We start from the raw sequence: 23,617 nt of genomic DNA, 5'->3' as shown, positions 1-23,617 counted from the left end.
TTTTGTTTCCCTCTCTTCCTCCCTTTCCTCTTCCTCCTCTTCTTCCTCTTCTTCTTCTTCCTCCTTCTCTCCCTCCCTCCCTCCCTCTTCCTCTCTCTCTCTCTCTCTCTGTCTCTCTCATTGTACTGTCTTGTAGGACATCAATACCTACAGCTGGGCTCACGATAACTGGTCTTTGATATACATCTCCAGCCCTTTAAAATTTTTTGGACAAGGTCTCACCAAGTTTTGTAGGCTGCCCTCAAACTTGCAATCCTCCTACCTCATCCTCCCAAATAGCTAGGATTGGCCGGGGATTTAGCTCAGCAGTTTGGTGGCCTGCCTTGCAAGCGCAAGGACCAGAGTTCAATCCCCGGTACCAAAAAAAAAAAAAAAAGAAGTATTTTCAATCAAATAGCTAGGATCATAGGCATGTGTCACCATGCCCAGCTTTGTGGGATCTTTCAACCTCAGTATCTTGAAATTTTATGATGTTGTAATTAACTGCTGTGCACTTGGTGGGCCTTTTATTGTTCTCTTAACCATAAAAATATTGTGAAATGTAGCATAGAAAAATTGACTCCATAAATTCAAAAATATACCATTTAATGAAGTAAAGCAAATACTCACATCACTGCCACCCATAAAAGAAACAGCATATGCACTGGGATTTTGCAACTTAAATTCTCTAGTTTTGGGGCTGGGGAATAGCCCAGTGGAAGAGAGTTTATCTAGAATGCATGAGGCCCTGGATTCAATCCCCAGCATCACAACAAACAAATAAAAACTAAAAACAGAAAAAAAAAATACTCCCATTTTCTTCAGTCATACTTGTGATAATTTCCTCCCTTCCTCATTTTCCCTGTTTCTCTTTCTAGTATTTTTATTCATTAAAGATTGGACTTCTTGGCTAGGTCTTCTGATTTGTCTTTCCTGTTTTTAGTATCTGTCTTTTTTTCTCTGCTTTCTGAGAAATTTCTTCAACTATTTTGCTTTTACTATCATATTTTCATGTTTACTGTCATATTTAGAATTTCAAAGCTTTTTCTTTTTAAATAGAAAGTCCCTAAGTCACTAAGTCTGTAAGTCCCTAAGTTATCCAGGCTGGGCTCAAACTTGTGTTCCTCTTGGAATAAGCTATTTTTGTTGTTGTTTTTTGTTTTTGGTACTGGGGATCGGACTCAGGACCTTGCACTTGTGAGACAGGCAGCGGAACCACTGAGCCAAATCCCTGGCCCTAATAAGCTATGTTTTTAATATTAAATCATTAACTAATATGTTTACTTTTGGCTTCTGCTACTACTTACCAATTTAAAAGCTCCTTAAATGAAGGAGTGATGGGTAAAAATTGCTGGGAGTACTTTATAATGAATAGATCAGGCTAAATCCTCTAGTCAATGAAAAAGTATTTCTGAATAAAAGTAGATATTCTTGTCATTAAAAAAATCAGACCTGAGCTAATGTCTACATCTAATAACCTTTTCAAAGAGAAATCAAGTGAAGGAAAGTATGAAAAATTATATAGCATGTAATTTTAAAAAAACAATACAGGTAGCTTTATAGGATAAGCAACCAAATTTCTTCAACAAATAAGCTGCAAAGAAAAAAAAAAAAGGAAGAGTGAACTAAAAAAAATGAGTGGACTAAAAAAGCCTTAAAATTCATTTTAGACAAAAGGCATGTGTTGACTTTGTTTGGCTCATGACTCTAAAAAACATTGTCTTAGTTACTTTTCTAATTGCTGAGACAAAATACCTGACAGCCAAAGTTAAAGGAGCTCAGTTATTGTAGCTCAGTTTGTAGAGGTTTCAGTCCATAGCTGGCTGGCTCCAAGGCAGGGTCTCATCGCCCAGGAGCATCACAGAGGAAAAACAGTTCACGGTATGGCCAGGCAGGCAGAAGTCAGCAAGTGGCAAGAAATGACAGCTTCTTTCTCTCCCTTTATATTCCATCCAGGTTACCTGCCTCTGGGGGGAATGCCACCTACACCCAAAGTAGTGCACCCTTAATATCAGCATAATTTACCTAATCCAGCCATCTTTGAAACTCCCCACCTATGTCCACATGAGGTTTTGGGGAAAGATCTAGATACAAGTCAAAACAATTATTTTTTAAAAAGGAAAGCACATAGTTTATATTAAGGCTTTTTTAATTCAAAAATTTCCGTTTTTATCTTTACTAATTAGCTCCTTCATTTTTTTGGTTTATTTTGTGGTTCTTTTTCTTCTTGAATATTTATGGCTCATTTAGTTTCAATCGCATTTTCATAATAGAAACAACAGCTGAGAAAATTTTTATCTAACCCCTTCAGGTATATGCTATTTGCCTTTGAGATAATGACTACATTTTTAGGAGGTACAAAGTCCTTCTGTGAGTCCAATCTGTTACAGCCTTGCTTCTCAAAATACTGGTATCCATAGGCATTATCTGGAAGTTTATTCAGAAATACAGAATCTGGCACCCTAGGCCGATGGAATCAGAATGTGCATTTAAAAATTATTTTTATTAGTACAGGTTTGCAGTACATAATGATTACATTCATATTGGGGGAATTGGTGTATATATACATAATACATCTTCTTTTTGCATCCCTTTCACCTCCCCTGCCTCCCTCTGGCTCCATTCCTATTTGCAAAAGATCTAGCTCCTTGTTTCCTATTATTTATTTTTTATTTTGCTCTTTGTTTATGGTTCTTTTCATAAAAGAGAAACCATTTGATTATTTAAACTTCTGTATCTGATTTATTTTATGTAATTCTATGTTCTCAAGGTGTATTCATTTTTTTCACAAATGACCTTTTTATGGCAAAGTAGTACTCCACTGTGTAAATATCACATTTTTTGTATCAATTTATCATCTGTTGATGGATATATAGGCCATTTCCAAGATTTAGCTATTATGAGTTCTATGGCTATAAAGATGAGTATGCATTATCATTGTAATTTTGGGCCATGGGTACCAGAGGTTGAACTCAGGACCTTGCTCTTGGCAGGCAGGTGCAGCACCACTGAGCTATATCCTGGTCCATGATGTCTTTAACTTTTTCAGGAAGATACATAGAAGGGAAACAGCTCGATCAAATGGAATTTCCAATTTCATTTTTTGAGGAATCTTCATCCTTATATCCACCACTAATTTATAGACCCACCAACAATGTAGAAGGTTTCCTTTTCTCTCAGACTCATTATTTGTTACTACTTGCTATTATTTCTTGAGGACAGTCATTCTTTCTAGAGTAATTGGATTATTCTTGCTTTTCTAAGACCTTGAGGTGTATATAACTATGTTATTTATTTGAGCTCACTTTGTTTTTCTGGTGTGGGTTTTCATGGCTATAAACTCTCCTCTTAAGACTGCTCTCATTGCATTCTGTAGTTTCTGGTTTATTGTACTAGCATTATCATCTGATTCCAAGAACTGATTTCTTTTGTGATCTACGGATTATTCAAAAGTATATTGATTAATCTTCATGTATTTGCATAGTTTCTTTGGTCTCTTTTGCCTTGATTTCTAGTTTTATTGCACTATGATCTGATTATATGCTTGGGATAATTCTGATTCTTTCATATTTATTTAAGCTTTATTTATGAGCTACTATTGCCAGTATTTATTGTTGTCAGTGTTTGGACTCGGGCACTTCTAATAGGAGTGGATGGTTGTCTCATTGCTGTTTTAATTTGAGACTGCCTAATGTTGAAGATCTTTTAATATGTTTATTTGCCACATGCACATCTTTTTTGGTGAGGTACCAATATCTTTTATTTATTTTTAATTCGAGTTCTTCATTTTTATATTGTTCAGTTTTAAGAGTTCTTTGTATATTTTGGATAACAAAGATGTATCCTTTGCAAGTATTTTCTGGCTTGTGTTTTAATTCTTGACATTATTTTCATGGAGCAGAAGTTTTTAATTTTAATTAAGTCCATTTATCAATTCTATCTTCTATGGATCATGCTTTTCACATTACAGTTAAAAAGTCACTATCAACTCCCCTTTGGGGAGTCCTCTAGATATTTTTCCTATTATTTTCTGGGACTTTTATAATTACACATTTTGCATTTAAATTTGTGGGTTTTTCTTTTTTGCTTGTTTTAGTTTTTTTAGGTTTTGAGAACAGTGTCTTGTTATGTAGTTCAGGCTGGCCTTGAACTTAGGATACAGCTCAGGCTAGTCTCAAATTCATGACAATCCTCTTGCTTCAGCCTCCCTCACGCTGGGATTGTGTTGCCATACTGGCTTAAATTAGTGATACATTTTGAGTTAATTTTTATGAAGGGTATAAGGTATGTGTCTATATTATTTTTTTCACGTGTATGTCCAGGTTTATTATTATTTCTTGAAAACACTGTTTTCTTCATTGTATTGCTTTTGTTTCCTTGTCAAAGTGCAGTTAATTATATTTACTTGGGGTCTATTTCTGGCATCTTTCTAGTCCATTGATCTATTTCTTTCTCTCTTTTTTTTTGGTGCTGGAGATTGAACTCGGGATCTCACACTTCTGAGGCAGGCAGCAGCACCACTGAGCTAAGGACCCAGCTTTTTTTTGAGACAAGGTATCGCTGCATAGTTCATGCTGGCCTTGAACTCACTATGTAGTCGAGGTTGGACATAAACTTGTAGTGATCCTCCTGCCTCAGCCTCCTGAGTGCTGGGATTACAGGCATGTGCCGCTATGCCCCATTACTGTGGCTTTAATATTTTATGTCTTAAAGAGGGTATATCAATCTTCTGACTTTGTTCTCTTTCAATACTATAGTGAGCTGGCTATTGTTGAATCTTTACCCGTCCATATAAACTTTAGAATTAATTTAATACTTACAAAATAGCTTGTTGGGACTTTGATTGAGATTGCATTGACTCTGAAAATCAAATTGGGAAGAGCTGACATTTGAAACTATTGTCTTCCTATCCATGAACACGAAATTTCTCTACATTTGTTTTGTGGTGGATTTCTTTCATTACAGCTTGTCTTTGTATAGATTTTGTACAATATTTTGTAAGATTTATATTCAAGTATTTTTGGGGGGAGTACCAATGTAAATGAGACTGTGTTTTTAATTTCAAATTATACTTATTCATTGCTGTTTGCTGTGGTCTGGATATTTGCTCCTTCCAAAAGCCAGGTTGAAGTTTAATACCCAAAGCCATATGTCAATGAACTTGGAAGCAGAGCCTCTGGAAGATGTTTCAGGTTAGATGAGGTCATGAGGGCAAGTGCCCGTGACTGCATTCTCCATAAGAAGAGGAAGAGAGACCTGAGGTGACGTGGTTGCTCTGTTTTGCCATATGATGTCCTCCACCACATTATAATCCAGCTCTTGCAATTCCCAGCTTCCAGAACTATGAACTAAATACATTTGAATACTAAGCCTGGATAAATTACCAAGTATTCAGTGACAGCAACAGAAAATAGACCAAGACATTGGTTATCAGAAAAGATATTTGACTTTTGTATAAGATAGTCCTGTTTCCTCTTCCTTTTTTAGGGGGGTGGGTATTGGGGATGGAACTCAGGACAATGTGTTCAATCCCTAGCACAGTGGCACCACTGAGCTAAATCCCCAGCCTTCTCCTCCTATTAATTATACCATTGCTGTCATTCATTTCACTCATACATGTGCCAATATACAATACACTGTTGCTATTATTTTGAATAAACTGTTACATGTTAGATAAATTAAGAATAAGGAAAATGTAAGTTTTATTTTACCTTCATTTGTTCCTTCAGTGCTCTTCCTTTCTTTATGTAGATCCAAGTTGTTTTTGTTTGTACCAGGGATCAAACTCGGGACCTTGCACTTGCAAGGCAGGCAGCAGGAAGAACCACTGAGCTAATAAATCCCAGGCCCTCCAAGTTTTTGACCAATATCATTTCCCTTTGGTTTAAAGAACTGGCAACAAATTTCTTTGATTTTTTAAAAAAGTATTTATTTCTTCTTCACTTTTGAAGGATAATTTCTACTCTCTTCTTACTTGCATGGCTCTAAAGAGAAGTCAGTTTTTAATTCATATCTTTCTTCCCCATATATGTACAGTGTGTTTTCCTTTTTTTTTTTCAGGATTCTTATCTTTGATTTTCTATAGTTTTAAAATGCCTAGATACAGGTTTTTGCTGTTGCTTTTGTTAGCATTTATCCTGATTGATATTCTCAGCTTGCTTCCTGGATCTCTGGTTTGGTGTCTGACATTGATTTGGGGAAATGCTCAGTCATTATTGTTTCAAATATTGTTCCTTTTTCTCTTTCTTCTCCTTCTAGGGTTATTATTATGTGTATGTTGCACTTTTTGGCTGTTTCACAGTCCTTGGGTATTGTGTTTTGTATTTTTCAGTCTTTGTTTTGTTTTGCTTTGCTTTCCTTTTCAGGTTTGGATATTTTCAAATTCAGAGAGTCTTTCCTCAGTCATGTGTTTAACAGCCAAGGAAGATGTACTGAATGGACTGGGGCTGGCAAGCACAAGGTCCTGAATTTGAAGAAGATGCACTGAATGGATAAAAAAAAATTTCTTTTCTACTCCAGGCCTTTCCCGTGGTTTGATCTGACTGATGTGCAGCTCAAGGAAACTCCCTTTAGCCAGCGTCTCTCAAGCAGTACTGTTCTCCAAGACTACCTTACCCATCTATACTGTGACTCATTTGGCATCTCCCTAGTCAAAGAAGACTAGCCAGAGGTTTTTTTTTCTCTCACGGATTTGCTCTCTGTGGTTACATCCCCATTATCACAATTGACAAGTAATCACGTGGCTGCATTATGCTTGAAAATTGTATTGGTGGATCTTTCAAATGTAAAATAAACAAGAGGTCAGTATATTTGGGTGTGCCTAGCTTCAGAAACAGCCAAATCAAACCATGCAACTTAGTGCCCTTACATAAACTGCTTCCCCAGAAAAGCCTTAACACAAATTATTTCTCTTCGAAAAGCTAAATTCAAGAAGCTACAATGCTATTATTAGAAAATGATATACTGTAGCTTTTTCCCCCGTGTCATATATAGCTGACAAATGATACAGCAGCTTGATTTTCCTACCATTTTGGATAGAGAAGTGAATGTTTGGTTAACAGTCTTAACTGCCTCACTTCATTGCCTCATTCCAGGTATATGTGTGTTTTATAGTACTATCTTATTAAAAGCCATTCCCATTTAAACCACAGAGCCAATTTAAACAATAACTGCCATTTATATTAAATGGCTAAAATAATTTTGCAAAATATAGGTCATATTTATATAAAGAAAATTTATTTCCTTTATTTTTTTTAAAACATTTAATTTTTTTTCTTTTTTGTGGTACTGGGGATCAAACTCAGGACCTTGTGCTTGGAGGCAGGAAGTGGCACAACTGAGCTAAATCCCCAGTATATTTCTTTATGTTTTGCAAATACTTTTTGTCAACTATAATAGAGTAGAAAACAACAGCAGTGACCCTATAAAGCTAGGAAAAGATGTTACTTACTATGCCCTGTCACGGAACAGAATCATAAAGCTTTGGGAGTTACCACATAAAGAAGCCATATAAGTCATTGGTTTGTGTCTAGATGTACCCTCAAAGCCTCATGTAGTCATAGGTGGGGCTTTTTCAGAAATAGCTGGACCTAAAGTGTGTACTGCTGGGATTAAAAGTGTGTGATTGCTAAATTGGTCCACTGATTGGCCTTGCATAATTCTGAGCGAAGGTAATGGAAAGGTCCACTCTGGGTATTAGTGGTACCCACCCAAAGATCAAGTAGCCTGGATATAATATGAGATAAAAAGAAAGCTGGTGTTTCTGCTTGTTGCTTGGTTGCTTGCTGCTTTGCTCTTTTGCTGCCTTCCTGCCTTCTGCCTGCCAGGAACTGTTTTCCTCTGTGATGCCCCTCTGCCATGCCACCCTGCCTTTGAGCCAGCTGACTATGGACTGAAACTTCTACAAACTGCGAGCTAAATAAACCTTTAACTTTGGGTGGTAGGTATTTTCTCAACAACAAGAAAATGTAGCTAAGACATAAGTAAACTCCAGACCCTATGACACTGTCAGTGGTTTTTCAATAAGTCATGTTGCTTTTAAGAAAATATATAAAATTTTTTTTTAAAAAATTTTTCTTTGGTAACTAAAGAGAACGTCCCATTCCTTAAATATTTTTTCTATTTGAAAAACAATCCCTTTCACAGTAGCATCCAAAAAAAGAAAGAAAAGAAAAGAAATACCTAGGAATCAATCTAACAAAGGAAGTAAAAGAGCTCTACATGGGAAACTACAGTATTCTGAAAAAGGAGATTGAAGAGGACATGAGAAAATGGAAAGATATCCATTGTTCTGGAATATGAAAAACCAGTATAGTGAAAATGGCCATATTTCTAAGGTTGTTATACAGATTTAATGCAATCACAGTCAAAATTCCAGCAGCATATCTTACAGAATTAGAAAAAATAATCGTAAAATTCATTTGGAACCGGAAGACACCTAGAATAGCAAATGAAATTCTGGAGAACAGAGGTAAAGCAGGGGTATTACAATCCCCATCTTGAAATTGTACTACAGAGCTACTATGATAAAAACAGCATGGTACCGGCAAAACAACATACCTGAGGATCAATGGAGGAGACTTGAAGATGCAGAAACAACTCCAGACATTTTCAGTCACCTTATCTTTGATGAAAGAGCCAAACACCTTCACTGGAATAAAGCCTCTTTAATAAATGCTGCTGGAAAAACTGATTTTCCACATGCTGAAGACTGAAAGTAGACCCATATGCTTTTACCACACACTAACCTAAAATCAAAATGGTTCAAAGATCTAAATATTAAAACAGAAACACTAAATCTGTTGGAAGAGAGGTAGAATGCTTGAGGACATAGGAATAGGCAAAAACTACATGAAAACCCAGACTGCATGGGAAACACTACAAAGAACAGCTGGGACCTCATCTTATTAAGAAGCTTTTTCACAGCAAGAGAAACCACCAATAGAGTGAAGAGACAATCAACAAAAAAATTTGTACCAGCTATTCATCAGATAAAGGACTATTATCTAGAATAAAAAAGAGACCCAAAATTTAAAGAGCCCAATTTAAAGATGTCCAAAAATGAGCATCTAAAATGAAACACTTTTCAGATGAAGAATTAGAAACAGCAAATAAATATATGAAAAGAATGTTCAACATCACTGGTCATTTGTGAATGCAAATTAAAACAACACAGATTCCATCTCACTCCAGAAAAAAAATGACTGCTATCAAGAAATCAACCAATAACAGCTTCCACTCTAGCAGCCATTGAAGAACAGCAGCCATAGCGCTATGCTACCCCATGGCTGTGGGCCTCAATAAGAGTCACCAGGTGACCAAGAATGTGAGCAAAGCAAGGCATAGCCGCTGTTGCAGGAGCCTCACCAAGCACACCAAGTTTGTGTGGGACATGACCCAAAGGTGTGCGGTTTCACCCCCTATGAATGGAATGCCATGGGGCTGCTCAAGGTCTCCAAGGACAAAATGCCCCTCAGGTTCATCAAGACAAGGGTGGGGACACACATCCACACCAAGAGGGAGTGCCAGGAGCTGAGCAACATGCTGGCTACCATGAGGAAAGCAGCTGCCAAGAAAGACTAAGCCCCTCTCCTCTGTGTAGATTAAACCTGTGAAGGGGGAGAAAAAAATCAGCCAATAACAAATATTGGCAGGACTGTGGGGAAAAAGAAACCCTTCTCCTATTGGTGGGAGTGCAGACTAGTGCAACCACTGTGGAAATCAGTGTGGAGATTTCTCAAAAACTAAAACTAGAGGTTCCATTTGACCTAGCTATTCCTCTTCTTGGTATCTTACCTGAAAGGATTAAAAGCATCCTACCACAGATATATGCACACCCATGTTTATAGCAGCAGTTTGTAATAGCTAAATCTTGGAAACAGCCCAAATGTCCATCAACCGATGAATAAAGATTGTGTGTGTGTGTGTGTGTGTGTGTGTACAGGTAATCAAAATCAAATTTAGGACTTTGTGCTTGCCAGACAGGCGCAGAGCCACTGAGCTAAATCCTCAGCCCTGATGTGTTTTGTTTTTCTTTTTAATATACAATGGAGTAGTACTTGGCCAAAAAGCAGGATGACCTGCATTTTTTTTGTACCAGGGATCAAACTCAGGAACTTGTGCTTGTGAGGAAGGCAGCAGCACCACTGTGCTAAATCCCTGGCCCGAGACCATACTCTTAAGTGAAATAAATCAGATACACATGTTTAAATACTGAATTTTTCAGGGCCAGGGATTTAGCTCAGTGGTGCTGCCGCAAGCGCAAGGTCCTAGGTTCCATCCCCAGTACAAAATAAGGACTAAAATGTGTAATAGATATGGGGAAATGGGAAGAAAATGTTCAAATGGGAAGGGGAACATGAGAGAAAGGAAGGGACAAGAAAAAAGTGAAAATGGAAGGAAAAAATGGAAGCAAAACTTTTGTACATAGGGAGAGGAGGGGGGTTGAGGGAAGAATGGGATAAAATTTATTAAAAATATACTTTTTCTTTGGAAGACATAATTGAAAATCCTATACATGTTTTGAAGATATCTATCTTTTAAAAAGCTGACTAAACCCCTTGGCTGTTTAATACCAAGGACAGTCTTTTGGGGCCTTGGATAGAACACTTTGACAGGTGGGCAGTGAAGCAAATGGCTCTCTGTCTGCCAGCCTCTCTGGGAGGTTAGCCTAGGGACTTGCTCCAAGTAGTAACTTCGTTTGTCAACACGATATGTGAGGTTTTATTTTTCCATTGGGTACCAATAATTCATATGCATATAAAGGATAATATGTACATGGCTGTTTTAAAAAGTGAGCTTTCTTTGTCTTTGAAATCTATTTAGTAGCTTGTCTGCTGCATGCATCACAGTTTAATGCTTATTCAATAATAAGACTTCTTTTCTACATTTGTGGAAAGTGTTATTTGGACTGGCAGGTGATTTTATTTTTAATTATATTTTCCCATGTTCTTACCACCAAAGGTATTACTAGAATTTATCAATAATTCTTACAGTTACCCAGAAAGAAAAGAATTGCTCTTTATTATTTTAATTTTAAAAATAATTTTTTTATTTTTTTAAAGTTCACATATGTATTATAGGAAACAAAAACACAAGAAGCAAAGAACATAGTCATTTGCAATCATTAGCAGCTTAGCTGGATGTGTTCTTCAAGGTCCTGTGTGTACATATACGATGTGCCATTTTGTGATTGAGTCTGTACCATGTGTGTCATGCTTTTCTACACATCATGAAAGAATTGCTCTTTATTTTAACAAGGGGCTAAACTGAAAAACAAATAAAGGGAAGATGCTATGAGCAAAGGAAGAACTAGAAATGGAGCCAGCAGTTCTCGGATCATTTTTTGTTTGTTTGAGACGGTCTCACAATGTAGTTCAACTGGTCTTGAACTCATTATATAGCCAGGCTGGCCTTGAACTTGAGATCCTCCTGCCTCAGAAATCTGAGTGTTGAGATTATAGGCATGAGCCACCATGCCCAGCCTCTGATCCTTATTGAAAAGAAAAAAAAAAATGAAAACTTCAAAGAGACCACACCTCTTTCCCAAAGTAATTTAGTTTGCTCTTTCAAGGTAAGTGACATGGCTTTTTCTCCAGAGTGCAGCGTAATGCCTCTTTCTGTTCAGGGGATTATTTAGGGTTCATAGTCCTGTAATCCTGCTGCTTTGACAAATTCAGAAAAGGTCAAGGAGTCAGATTTTACCCCAGTATGACTTTTTTGTTCTAGAAATAAACCAATATTGTCCCTGTAGGGAAGTCTGATGGTGCGCCTGAATAATGGCTCTTCGATTCCCAGTAGCTCCCTTGTATGCCGAGAAATTGCCTGAAATACAATGATATTTTTAATGGGACCAATGTATAAATACAACAAAATCAAAATTTTAATTAGTTTCCTAGGCCTCTTGAATGGTAACCCTTTAAAGTATTTCAATGGGAAAAAAATGAAACAACATCATGGACTTATTAGCCTGGCCTTACCAAAAACTAAGCTCTTAAGAGAAATGTCACATAATTTTATTATCTCTTCTACAGTAGCATGTAAAGATGTCTACAGCCCCCTGTATTAGATAGCCTGAGATGGGTTAATTTCTTTCCTTTTTTTTTGGTACCAGGGATTGAACTCAGGCCCTTGTGCTTGCGAGGCAGGCAGCAGAACCACTAAGCCAAATCCCTGGCTGGCCCCTAATTTCTTTCTTTTAAATAAACAATATGGCCATCTATAAAAGCAGATAATATGTTTAATCAAGCACAGTGATATATGTGGTAATCCTAGCTACTCAGGAGGCTAAGGCAGAACACTTAAGCCTGGAATTGGAGGCCAGCACCAGCAAAATAGTAAGACCATCTCTTAAGAAAATAATAAATAAGTTGTTTATAGAGAGGCTCAGTTAATTTGCAACTAAAGAAAAAAGTAATTCCTCAAATAGTTTCCAAATTTGCTTGACTAAAAAGTAGATCTCAAATACTAAAGTGTAGATATCAACTGTTTTATGAATAAATATATTTGTATATTCTTTTTTTTTTTTTTTTTTTTTTTGGTACCGAGGATCAAACTCGGGTCCTTGTGCTTGTGAGGCAGGAGGTGGAACCACTGAGCTAAATCCCCAGTCCATGTATATTCTTTTAAAATATCTATTACTATAGTTTTCAGTCTCTAAACATGATTTGTATTCACTGAGCATGATGCCTAGATTTTTAAAAATTCTTTTTAAATCCTAGTTTCAGTCATAGGTCAGCTATAACACTGCTATTTGAATTCATATTCTGGATCTGGATAAGAAAAATAGTCAAGGGCCGGGGATTTAACTCAATGGTTCCGCTGCTTGCCTCACAAGTGCAAGGTTCTGAGTTTGATCCCTGTATCAAAAAAAAAAAAAAAAAAAAAAAAAAAAAAATTGCATCCAAAATCCTGTTGTATAAAAAAAAAAAAAAAAAAAAAAAAAGTCAATAAAATTGCTGCCAGAACACTACCAGAGGGATATATGTATGGATTTTTTAAAAAAATGTAAAGCTACTAGACTAGGCATGGTGGCACAGGCTTGTAATCCCAGGATTATGGAGGCTGAGGCAGGAGGATTGCCCAAGTTCAAGGCCAGCCTGGGATACATAGTAAGTTCAAGGCCAGTTTGAACTAGACAGCAAGACCCTCTCTCAATAAAATAAAATAAATTTAAAGCTACTGGTCAATGTTACAAGACTAAAATTCATGCCATAGGCAACTCTAAATTTGATGTAAACTACTGATTAGCAATGCAGTTTAGACTTTTCTTCTTAAATCTTATGCAGCCTGGTTTTGTGTAGCCTCCACAGATGATTCGTGGGTAAAAGACAGTCTCCAAAGTCACGTCACACTCCCAGTGAGAATTCTAATTGAAGTCCATAGCAAGAGGTTTCTAAGAATTGAGATTCCAATAAGTACTGATGCCACATTGAGCACCTTGTTTGGTCAGCGCCTCACCCTGATCCTCTTTGGACTCTCACAAGTTCCCTAAGGCTTACAGACAATGTCCCCAGGACATTGTCTGTATGTTCATACAGGCTGAGTGCTCCTAATCCAAAAAAGGTTAAATGTTCCCAAATCCAAAACTCTATGAATGCCAACATGATGCCACAAATGGGAAATTTCATACGTGACCTCACATGTTGGGCTGCAGTCAAAATGGAAGTTTACCACAAATACTGTACAAAATTACCTTCAGGCTAAATGTATAAGGTGTATATGAAGCAAAAATGAATTTAGTGTTTCAATGTGGGTCCCTGAGATATTCATTGTGTATACGCAGGTATTTAAAATTCAAGTAAATATGAAATTTGAAACTTCTTGTCCCTAGCATTTTGGATAAGGGACACTCAATCTGTATTAACCAAAATAGCTATGTGCCCACTGTGAGCTGAAAGAGTCCAGTACTCTAGTAATATATGATAATGCAGAAATTAACAATGCTGTAAAGTGTAGAAATGTCACCCTGGAAATCGAGAAATACAATCTAACCCTCCTCTAATTAAGTGATTCTTTTTTCTTTTTCTTTTTTTGGTACCAGGGATTGAACTCAGGTCCTTGTGCTTACAAAGCAGGTGGCAGAACCACTGAGCTAAATCCCTGGCCCTAATAAAGTGATTCTTAAACTATGTCTGAGGTACTTCAACAGATAATGGAGTGCTCTGACAGACCATATATTGACTTAAAACAACAAATATTCTCTTTAGTTCTGAGAAACAAATAACAGGCAATATTTATTTTTGCATAAGACTTAGAGCAACTATTTACTTGAACTAATAAAGATTAATAGGAATGGGTACTTTTGAAGATTACTAGAGTGTCCTAAGGGTTCTTAATTTCCTGTTCTAGGATAGCGGCACATACAATGCTTGGAACCATTGAAGAGCACTTGTTTCAAATGGCCTCAAGAAGATAATCTGTAATGCCTGTAGTTTCTTTAACAACCATATTATCATTGTACCTTGTATTGATCAGGCTTCCAAAGGCCATGATTCTTTTTTTTTTTTGAGACAGGGTGTCACTATGTAGTTGAGACTAATCTGGAACTCACTATGTAGTCCAGGCTGGTCTCGAACTCACAGCGATCCTCCTGCCTCTGCCTCCTAGTGCTGGGATTATAGGTGTGCACCACCACACCGGCCTCCAAAGGCCATGATTCTTAATTTTATTTGTCAACTACTTGTTTTGCTTCATTATTACTGATTTACTGTGAACAGTTCAGTGACTTTGGATAGTAACTATGCACATTTGCATAATTAGAACCTATAACTTACTTTAAACCTAAAGACATAATTACTGTGGCTCAGATATAAGTCATTTATACCATCATTGAAATCCAGATATGGGCCAGGGATTTAGTTCAGTGGTACAGCGCCTGCCTTGCAAGCACAAGGACCCGAGTTTGATCCCTGGTACCAAAAAAAAAAAAAAAAAAAAAAAAAAAAAAAAAAAAAAAAAAAAAAAATCCAGATATATAACTTTCTTTAAGTTTGCTTTGTGATTCCTGTAAAAACACAGATTAATCTTAAATGCATTCTGCTCAGGGAAAAGCTGTATCCAATAGCTATATTTTATTTTATTCTATTTTTGTGACATTTTATTTTTAGTTTTAATTAATTAATTAGTTAATTATTTTGGTTTTTTGAGACAGGGTCTGCATAATTCAGGCTGGCCTTGAACTCATTATGTAGTCCAGGCTGGCCCTGAACTTGTAGCAGTCCTCCTGCCTCAGCCTCCAAAGTGCTGGGATTACAGGCAAGCACCACTATACCTAGCTCTTATGTGACATTTTAGAAAAGGCAAAATAATAGGGACAAATAGATCAGTAGTTACCAAGATTAATGTGGAGGGATAGGCTGGTTAATAAGGAGATACAGGGAAAAGTTTTAGGGTGATAGAATTGTTCTGTGGTGGATATATGACCCAAGCATTTGTTAAAACCCATTGAACTGTACATGACAAAGAATTACTATATGAAAACCATTAGAAATCCAGGGTGTTGCGGGATCCAGGATGGAATATAGGCTGTGGGTAAATGAATCTAACTTATTACAAAGTAGGACATAATCTCCCTAAAGAGGGAAGAAAAGAAAGCTAACCTAAATAACTGTTAACTTTGGAAAACAGTACTTTCTCTAGATACTGTGAAACTAAAGACAAAAAGAATTGTACATAAACATTGTACTGTATTTGTTTCTCAAAAGAATTTATAGATAAGAGAGCCAGGTTTCTCACCCTCAGAAAAAGAAGGTATAAATAAGCATGGGAGTTTAGAGGAAGGAGAGATGAGAAAGTTAGAATGTACCCTGCGAGGCTGGGCTACAGTCAGGGAAATGAATATGAACTCATGATTATTTTCATATAAGTATATACAGACAGACAGAAATAAATAGATAATCGTGTACACATGGGTGAGTATATAACATATATTTCTTAAATCCTCTGCTGACAGCACATAGGGTGAGAGTGCCTAGACCAGCAACAAATGCAACTAGTGCCTACATCTTGGTTTCTGAATTCTATTCTCTGTAAAAATCAACCAGTACTCTCTGGACACATGGTTGATTCTGGGACTGCAGCAAGGAAATACAATATAAGCCTGAAGCTACTTGCAATGTCAGAAAGTAAAGAAATGCTTTTTTAAAAAATGGGGCATGTCAAAAGGACATAGAAAACAGTTTTTTTGTTTGTTTGTTTCTTAATTTTTTTGTTTTTTTGAGACAGGGTCTTACTATATAGACCAGGCTAGCCTTGAACTTACTATGTAGCCCAGGCTGGCCTTGAACTTGTGGCGATTCTCCTGTCTCAGCCTCCCAAATGCTGAGATTACAGGTGTGTCACCATGTCCAGCTAGGAATCAATTTAAAGAGCTTGCAACTGTCAAAGATGCAATACTGTAATTTGAGCAAATCAGCAACAACAACACTATGATATAGTCCAAAGAATAAATGTCCATACATTCATATTAACATAAATGCCTAGGTAGATTAAAAATAAGGGAAAAGGGACAATTAAGTGTAAAAGTGTTCCTTATAGAAGAGTTCCAGTTAAACATCGAAAGAATGAAGGATATAGAAAATAATCATTAAAACACAGCAGTAACTGAGCAGGCAAGACCACATGATGCATGCTAAAATTAGTGGCCAAAATTCTAAGAAACAGGATGTTTGCATTTTCAAATTTAACTTCCCCAATATATTTATCACTGTAGTAATTTTACTGTATGTCTCAACTCTGATATTTTTTGCCAGGAAATGGAGTTTAATATCCCTCTTAAATGTGGCCTAGACTTATTTACTCACTTCTAAAGAGCAAAACACAAAAGAATACCACAGCAACTTTATAGAAAGGAAGCTAGCACATACCTGTAGCCCCAGCAGCTACTCAGGAGGCAGCGATGGGAGGATTAGAATGTCAAAGCCAGCCTAGGCAACTTAGCAAGACCTCATCTCAAAACACCAAACATATGGTGAGGAAATCTGGCAAATATCCCTGAACCAAATGATCAGGCTAATGTTCCCAGTAATGAACCATATAAGTATAATGTCCCAATATGAGGTGAGAAGGGTTTATCAACTCTATAGTCTCCTCCCAAACTCATAACCTTAATCATCAGAAAGATCAGAACAACTAAAACTGAAGGAAATTTATAAAAATACTTGTTCACTCAGCTTCAAAAGTGTCAAGATCATGCAAAACAAAAAGATTGAGAAACCATCACACACTACAAGAGACCAAAGAAACATGAGTTAAGTGCAGTATAGTATCCCAGATTACATCCTGGAACAAAAGATTATCATCAGTGGAGACAATACAGAATCTGAATAAAGTTCATCATTTAATAAATACAATATTAGATCAAAGGTAATTTCTTAGTTTTAATGAATATACCATAATTATGTAAAATTTTAACATTAGGAGAATCTAGGCTGAGTATACAGAAACTCACTGCACTGTCTTTGCAACTCTTCTGTAAAACAAATTATTTACAAGATTTTTTTTTAAATTAAAAAGGTCTGTCTCAATTGCTGCCATGTTATAAATTTGTGTTACTTAAATTGAAATAAGGCAAGGGTAGCAAAATTGCTGAGATACTGTAAAGTTTGTAAGGCTATACTTTAGACTATAAAATCATGCAGAGAAAATGAATAAACAACTCATCTATATTCTCCAAATATTTACCACAGAATTCTTTTGCTTACTTGATATAGAAAGTAGCAGATATTTTCAGAATTATTTTCTAAGAGAGAAAGACAAAGCAAGTGTAATGTTCTTTTACCTAGTTTGTCCCTAAAATAAATAAGATTGACTTATTTAAGTGTTGGTGTGGGGTAAACTTTGGATGTATTAGTTGTTGTAATTGTAACAGTGGGATAAAAATATGTCATATATAGGCTAGGTATGTAGCTCAGTTGTAGAGCTTAGCGTGCCACATGTCTTAAATTTGGATCCCTAGCAATGCAAAAAGAAAAAATAAAAACAAACAGAATGCTTCCTATATCAATAAAGAAGATAACTACAGCATACTTAAGTACATTTATGATTTCTAGAAAGATACCTATGTCTTAGAGTGTAACTACATTTTTTAATATGGACCTAAGTGTCAAGTAATGCTTATGTAACATACCCTAAGTCTTGATTTAGTGATTTCAAAGAGAGGCCATATTTATCTATGACTTTGATAATGAGTATCATAAAGTTTGCTTATTTAAAGTTCTTGGGATATAAGAATAGAGTAGTACATTTATCATTAACTCTGGAGGATTTCAGAGGATTTCCAAGACTTCTTATTTCTTGTAAGGCCAGAAAAAGCATAATTAAAATTTTTATTATTGTATATTGATATTATATTTTTGGAATTAGAATGTCAAGGGAGCAAAATTAACTGGCAGACTCTCAAAAAATCTTTTCTTAAAATTAAGAACTGAAATTCTCAGGGCTTAAGCCAGGAATTTGGATTACAAGTATTTTGTTAATTCTGTGTCTTACTTTATTTAGAAAATTCAGTATACTCTTAAGTAGAAATTAGAACTCATAAATACAGATTTGAACATAAAAAGAATGAGCTATTTATAACTATGTGAGGGCATGGTTGGAAATACCATATTTAATGAGTGGCCCTTCCTACATTATGCATAGAGACATTTGTGGCTATAAAAATATTGATTTAGAAAGGCTAAATAGTGCAGTGAGTTAAATAGAACATGGATTGGGAAGTCACATAGAATAGACTGGCTTCAGCAGGGCGTGGTGGCTCATGCCTGTAATTCGAGCACTCGGGAGGCTGATGCAGGAGGATTGCTGTGAGTTCGAGACTAGCCTGGGCTACACAGTGAGTTCCAGAGCAGTCTGAACTACATAGTGAGACCCTGTCTCAAAAAAACAAAAAACAAAAAAGAATAGACTGGCTTCCCTGGCTCTTATCTAAATTATCTTTTATAGCCGGGGATTTATCTTAGTGTTTCGGGCTCCTGCCTCGAAGGCAGAAGGACCCAAGTTCAATCCCCAGTACCAATAAATAAATAAAGATTGGGTGAGATGACATATGTATTGTGTCACACATAAAATAAGCACTTAGCAAAGAATAACTATTAGCAGAATTCAAGAGAGGAAATGTTCAGTTAGGACTCTGTGTTTAATAATTTTAAGAAATTCCTTAAATCTCATTGCCAGTAAAAGGACTTAAATATTAACAAGTATAGTTTTTCTTATTTTTCAAACCTAATTATGTGTGTCATTACATAGCTCAAAGGCCTGCTGAAGAGTTTCAGTGAACAGATTCCAGGGCCTACCCTAGGCCTAATGAACTAAAAACTCTGGAGGGCAGGCTTGGGAATCTACTTTAAAAACAAAACAAAACTCTCATCTGATTCTAAAGACTATTATCCACATTTGGGAACCAATTAGATAATGCATCCATGGACATAGGTATACTGAGTGAACCTTATCATGTTGGGATAAAAGTGCTAGAGGAAGGGTTACAAATTTGAATATATATGTGATGCTCTGTAAACTGCAAAACACTACCAATGGCAGTTACCATTAAGCAAAGGGAGGGATCTTGGACTGCTAGTGCTGGTGAGGTAAGACCCACAGAGGTTAAGGTAACCTGTTTAGAAGTCAGGCAGCAAACAACGCTATATATATATATATATATGGTGTTATAACGTAAGTGCTAAATGGATATCGTAGAAATAAAAAGTTATGAGAGAGTGGAAAGAAAGGTTACTGTGGGATGGCATGGTCAGGAGAGACTTCGGGAAAATGAGAATAAGGAATTGGTCTGCAAGGATCATTAAAATTCCTATCAGTAATACAAGAGGAATTGACACAGAGACCAGTTTTCAATACTGTGAGTTAGACTTAGTATGCCGGAGCAGAAGATTCATATTGAGAATGGGAGAGGATGGTAGCTAGAAAAATCTTGTGGAGGACACTGAACCTTTATCTAAGGAGTTGGGGCAATCTTGTAAGAAGAAGGGACACAAACGTGTTTGAGTAGTATTTTAGCAATTGGAAAGTGAGGGACTAAAAGCAGAGCAAGGGCCCATGGTGAGGCTAAATACAGAGAGCTACTGCAGTGTTCTAGGAATGGTGCAATAAGTCTAAAAAGTGGGAATGGAGAAAAACAGCGTAAGTGCCATAAGAGGAACTGACTGTTGTTGGAATCTTTGTATAGATTAAAGGAGACAGAGCAACCACTGGGACCCTGGGGGATTTCAAATTACAATGACATCACAGACAATAGGACTGGAAGAAAAATAAATAGGTCTCAGACAGATAGAACATTATTAGTGTTCCATAGGGAAAATTGGTACATAACTCACCTTCATGTGCTCAAAATCTGTTATCCCCATTTGAGGAAGGTTTGAGCAGTTTACATGGATGAGTTTATTGCCACCGATGAAGTTTGCAGTAAAACATTCCTGTGAGCACAAAAACATCACTTTAAAATGTACTGAAATTAGAAGAATGGAAAAGACAAAGAAGGAAAAGAGGAAGGATGGAAACAAATCATGCTTTCCAGCTCTACACTGAGAAAACACTTACTTTGTATCCTAAAAACACTACATATTTTTTAAAGCTCGATTAAATTTCATAAATTTTTTTCTGCATGCTACAATGCTTCAGTGTTTGTTTTCAGTATAGGAGATTGAACTCAGGACTTTGCACATGCTAGGTCAGTGCTCTACCACCAGGCTATATCCTCAGCTCTGCTTCATGTCTCATCCAATTACATTTTTAGTATAGGAGGTACAGAAGTTTTTAGATCTTGTTTTGTAGTAGCCTAAAATCACAATTGGCATCAGCCATATAAGAGAATCACACTACCTTCTTTATAAAATTATTTTGAGTTCATTGGCCAAGTTACATTAAACCTCTTAACTGCTTTGAGCACCTAACATTAATAGCAGAAATTTAAGGTAAGCAAGTTGCCACTAAAACAATTTGACAAAGTACCATAAAGTCTTTGGTGGGTAAAATCTATTTTAAAGTACAGTTTTCTGTGAAAAGAGGCTTATACAAATTTCTAGGCCTTTCTTAAAGGATTGCAGAGAAGTGTAATCACTGGGATTAATAGGAAAAACAAACATATGTGATTCTTTCTCCCCAAATACAAATATCTATTAGTGGCAAGGCCAAAACTAATATCCAGTTACAGGTTAGGGGTGTAGCTCAGTGGTAGGGTGTATGCTTAACATGTGCAAGGCCCTAGGTTTGATTCCCAGAACCCTTCTTCAAATTGAAGTTACTCTTCCAGAGTCTAGGACTTTGCTAAACTTCCAGTGAGAAAGAAGCAAAGGGTCGGTCAGGGTAGAGGAAATATGAAGAAGGTTGAGAGCATAGGATTTCAAAAATAATTTTTGTATACCTTGTATTGAGGGAAGCCTAGCTGGCTAATCCACTCTGCAACCTCCTCTGGGTTCCACTTAAGAAATTCAAACTGTGGCTCTATCCTTTTTGGGGGCCTGGATTCTTCATCTTTAGATACCAATTCCTCCAACTCTTGGGACAAATCTACAATTTCCTTCTCATTAAAGGACTCTTTTAATTCCATTTGAGACTCTGAGAAATGTGAGTTTGAGAGTTCATTGAAATCATCAAGCTGAAACAGTTTTAAGACTTCTTGAGAATTCTCATAATGTACACTACTAACTAAGTCTATTTTACTTCCTCTGTGAGAACCTAATGCAGAGTTGTTACTAATTTTGTCGGTTTCTTTTACTGACTCTGGCCTGTTTTCTTCAGAAAATTCTATATGTGTTTCTCTTGCTTTGGCTTCATCTGGTAACTCCAGATTTTTTTCCTCCGTTGACTCGGTTTTTCTCTTCTCTTGAACTGGTTTAGTCATCCATGGTGGCACTTGACCTGTTTCCTCAGTTAGTTTTCTTGGTTCCATCTTTGGAAACTCCAATTTAGTCTGTCCTGGTGGCTCTAGGCCTTTCTCCTCAGCTGAGTTTCTCAGTGTTTCCTCTGATTTGAACTTCTCTGGCACTGCCACTCCTATCTTCTCATTTGATTTTCTTTGCTTCTCTTTTTTATCTGTTGATTTAGTATCCTCTAGTGGCTCTAGAACTTTCTCCTCAGTTGACTCTCTTTGTGTCTCAACATCTGGTTTGATTTCCTGTAGTTTTACTAAACCAGTCTCTTCTGGTGTCCCAGGAATCTTTTCTTCATCTGACCTTCTTTTTGTCTCCTTTGGAACTTCTGATGTAGTGTTCTCTGATGGTTCTAGATTTATTTGGACAATTGGTTTTATTGATTCTTCCTCAGGATACTCTGATTCCAGTGGCTCTGGAACTTTCTCCTTAGTTGACTTTTTGGTTTTCTGGTCTGGAAACTCTGGTTTAGTCTGTGCAGATGGCTTTCTTTCTATCTCCTCTGAAACCTCTGGTTTAGTCTCTTCTGGAAGCTGTAGGTCTGTTTTTTCAGTAGGTATTTTTGGTTTCTGGGCTGGAAACTCTAGTTTAGTCTGCTCAGGTCTTTTTGTCTTTGTCTTTTTCTCTTCGGTTGACTCATTCTGTGTTTCCTCTGGAATCTCTGGTTTGGTCGTCTTTGGTAACCGAAGATCTACCTCTTCAATTGATTTTCTTGATTTCTCACTTGAAAAATCTGGTTTGGTCTGCTCTGGAGGCTCTAGGTCTGTTTCTTCATATTCCTCTCTAAGTGATTCCTCTGGAACCTCCTCTTCAGTCTCCCCTTGTAACTCTAATCTTGTCTCACTGGTTGTGGCCCCTGGAACCTTAGATTTGGTTTCCCCGGGTAGCTGTACATCTGTTTCCGTAGCCCATTCCGTGATACCTGGATTAGCCTCCTCTGGTGGCTCTAGGACTGGTTCCTTACCCTTTTCATCTACAGGGACCTTCAAATCCTTGTGAAGCTTGCCTCCCATTTCTCCCAATGTCTCTGACTTCAATACTTGGGTGATCCCTGGCTCGGCTTGAATAAATAGATCTATTTGGGTTTCCTTGGGAATTTCTTCCTTAGGTGTCCAGTTCGGTTCCGGCTGTACTTTCTTTTCATTCTTTGGCTCCTCTTCTTTAAAGTCCTCTTCCTCAGTCTCCAGTGTCTGTGGCTCTTGTTCGGTCTCTGAGGGTAGCTTCGCGCCTGCCTCTGTGATGGTGTATGGTTCGGCATCTTCGGACAATTTACGAAGTTCCGGCATTTCTGGTATCTTAGGCTCTGGCTTCTCATTTTCATCTGGGTCAGAATAGTAATCTCTCTCTGGGACTTCAGACATTACGCAGTTTAGCCGACGCACCCAGGCCTCCTCAGCAACACTAACTTCCGACAGCGTCTCTATGGATACCACATTTTCCGGTAGTGTCTTCTTGAATCTTCTCCAGGTTTTGTTGATTCTTCCAAACTGACTTTAAAGGTTGGCCACCAAAGCATGCAGTAACTCTCTCCGCATCCCCGCTGCATGCTTCCGCGGGCCAGAACTCCTGCGGCCGCCGGGAGCCAGTACGTTCTTCCAGCTGTCGCCGCGGCGCGGTTGCTTCCGGCCGGGGCTTCGTTCGGCTCTTCGGCTCACTGCTGCCGCGCTCGCCCGATTTCGGCTGTTTCCGGAGCCGATAGCTGCTGGAGGCGCAGACGCTCCCGACGTGGGCTGCAGATGTCGGACCGGCAGGCAGCG

At 37.3% G+C, this 23,617-nt stretch overlaps 2 protein-coding genes and 1 pseudogene across 5 annotated transcripts in view; 2 read left to right on the top strand and 1 right to left on the bottom strand.

The window, feature by feature from the left end:
- The window catches only part of Noxred1 (NADP dependent oxidoreductase domain containing 1), a 32,726-nt gene extending 25,574 nt beyond the window's left edge, over positions 1-7,152 (top strand). For 3 of the 4 annotated variants that reach the window (XM_010645578.2, XM_010645577.2, XM_033766699.1), the window contains exon 7: positions 6,499-7,152. In XM_010645578.2, coding sequence (XP_010643880.1) covers positions 6,499-6,643 — 145 coding nt within the window. In that variant the 3' untranslated portion in view covers positions 6,644-7,152. The other variant, XM_033766700.1, reaches the window with a different exon arrangement.
- An 825-nt stretch (positions 7,153-7,977) lies between these two features.
- On the top strand, positions 7,978-9,614 carry LOC104877183 (annotated as a pseudogene).
- A 1,896-nt stretch (positions 9,615-11,510) lies between these two features.
- Positions 11,511-23,555, bottom strand: Samd15 (sterile alpha motif domain containing 15). The gene is made up of 3 exons (XM_010645582.3): positions 21,353-23,555; positions 20,307-20,405; positions 11,511-11,802 (listed from the first exon to the last, which is right to left on the bottom strand). Exons 1-3 carry the CDS (start codon positions 23,219-23,221, stop codon positions 11,614-11,616), a joined length of 2,157 nt encoding a protein of 718 aa, XP_010643884.1. The 5' UTR covers positions 23,222-23,555; the 3' UTR covers positions 11,511-11,613.
- Positions 23,556-23,617: the final 62 nt, after the last annotated feature.

This window comes from Fukomys damarensis, unplaced genomic scaffold, assembly GCF_012274545.1.
Source record: "Fukomys damarensis isolate Sample0158 unplaced genomic scaffold, DMR_v1.0_HiC HiC_scaffold_21, whole genome shotgun sequence".
Taxonomy (NCBI): Eukaryota; Metazoa; Chordata; class Mammalia; order Rodentia; family Bathyergidae; genus Fukomys; species Fukomys damarensis.
Note: the sequence above shows the minus strand (reverse complement) of the source record. Positions and strands in the feature narration are given on the sequence as shown.

Bases quoted from the DNA above. Each gene is read 5' to 3' on its own strand.
- Samd15 (XM_010645582.3), bottom strand. From the start codon at position 23,221: ATGTCTGAAGTCCCAGAGAGAGATTACTATTCTGACCCAGATGAAAAT. The intron at 20,406-21,352 runs GTATACAAAAAT...TTGTGCTCACAG, and splicing joins TAGGCTTCCCTCAATACAAG to GAATGTTTTACTGCAAACTT. The intron at 11,803-20,306 runs GTGAGTTATGTA...ATTGTATTTCAG, and splicing joins CAGATTTTGAGCACATGAAG to GCAATTTCTCGGCATACAAG.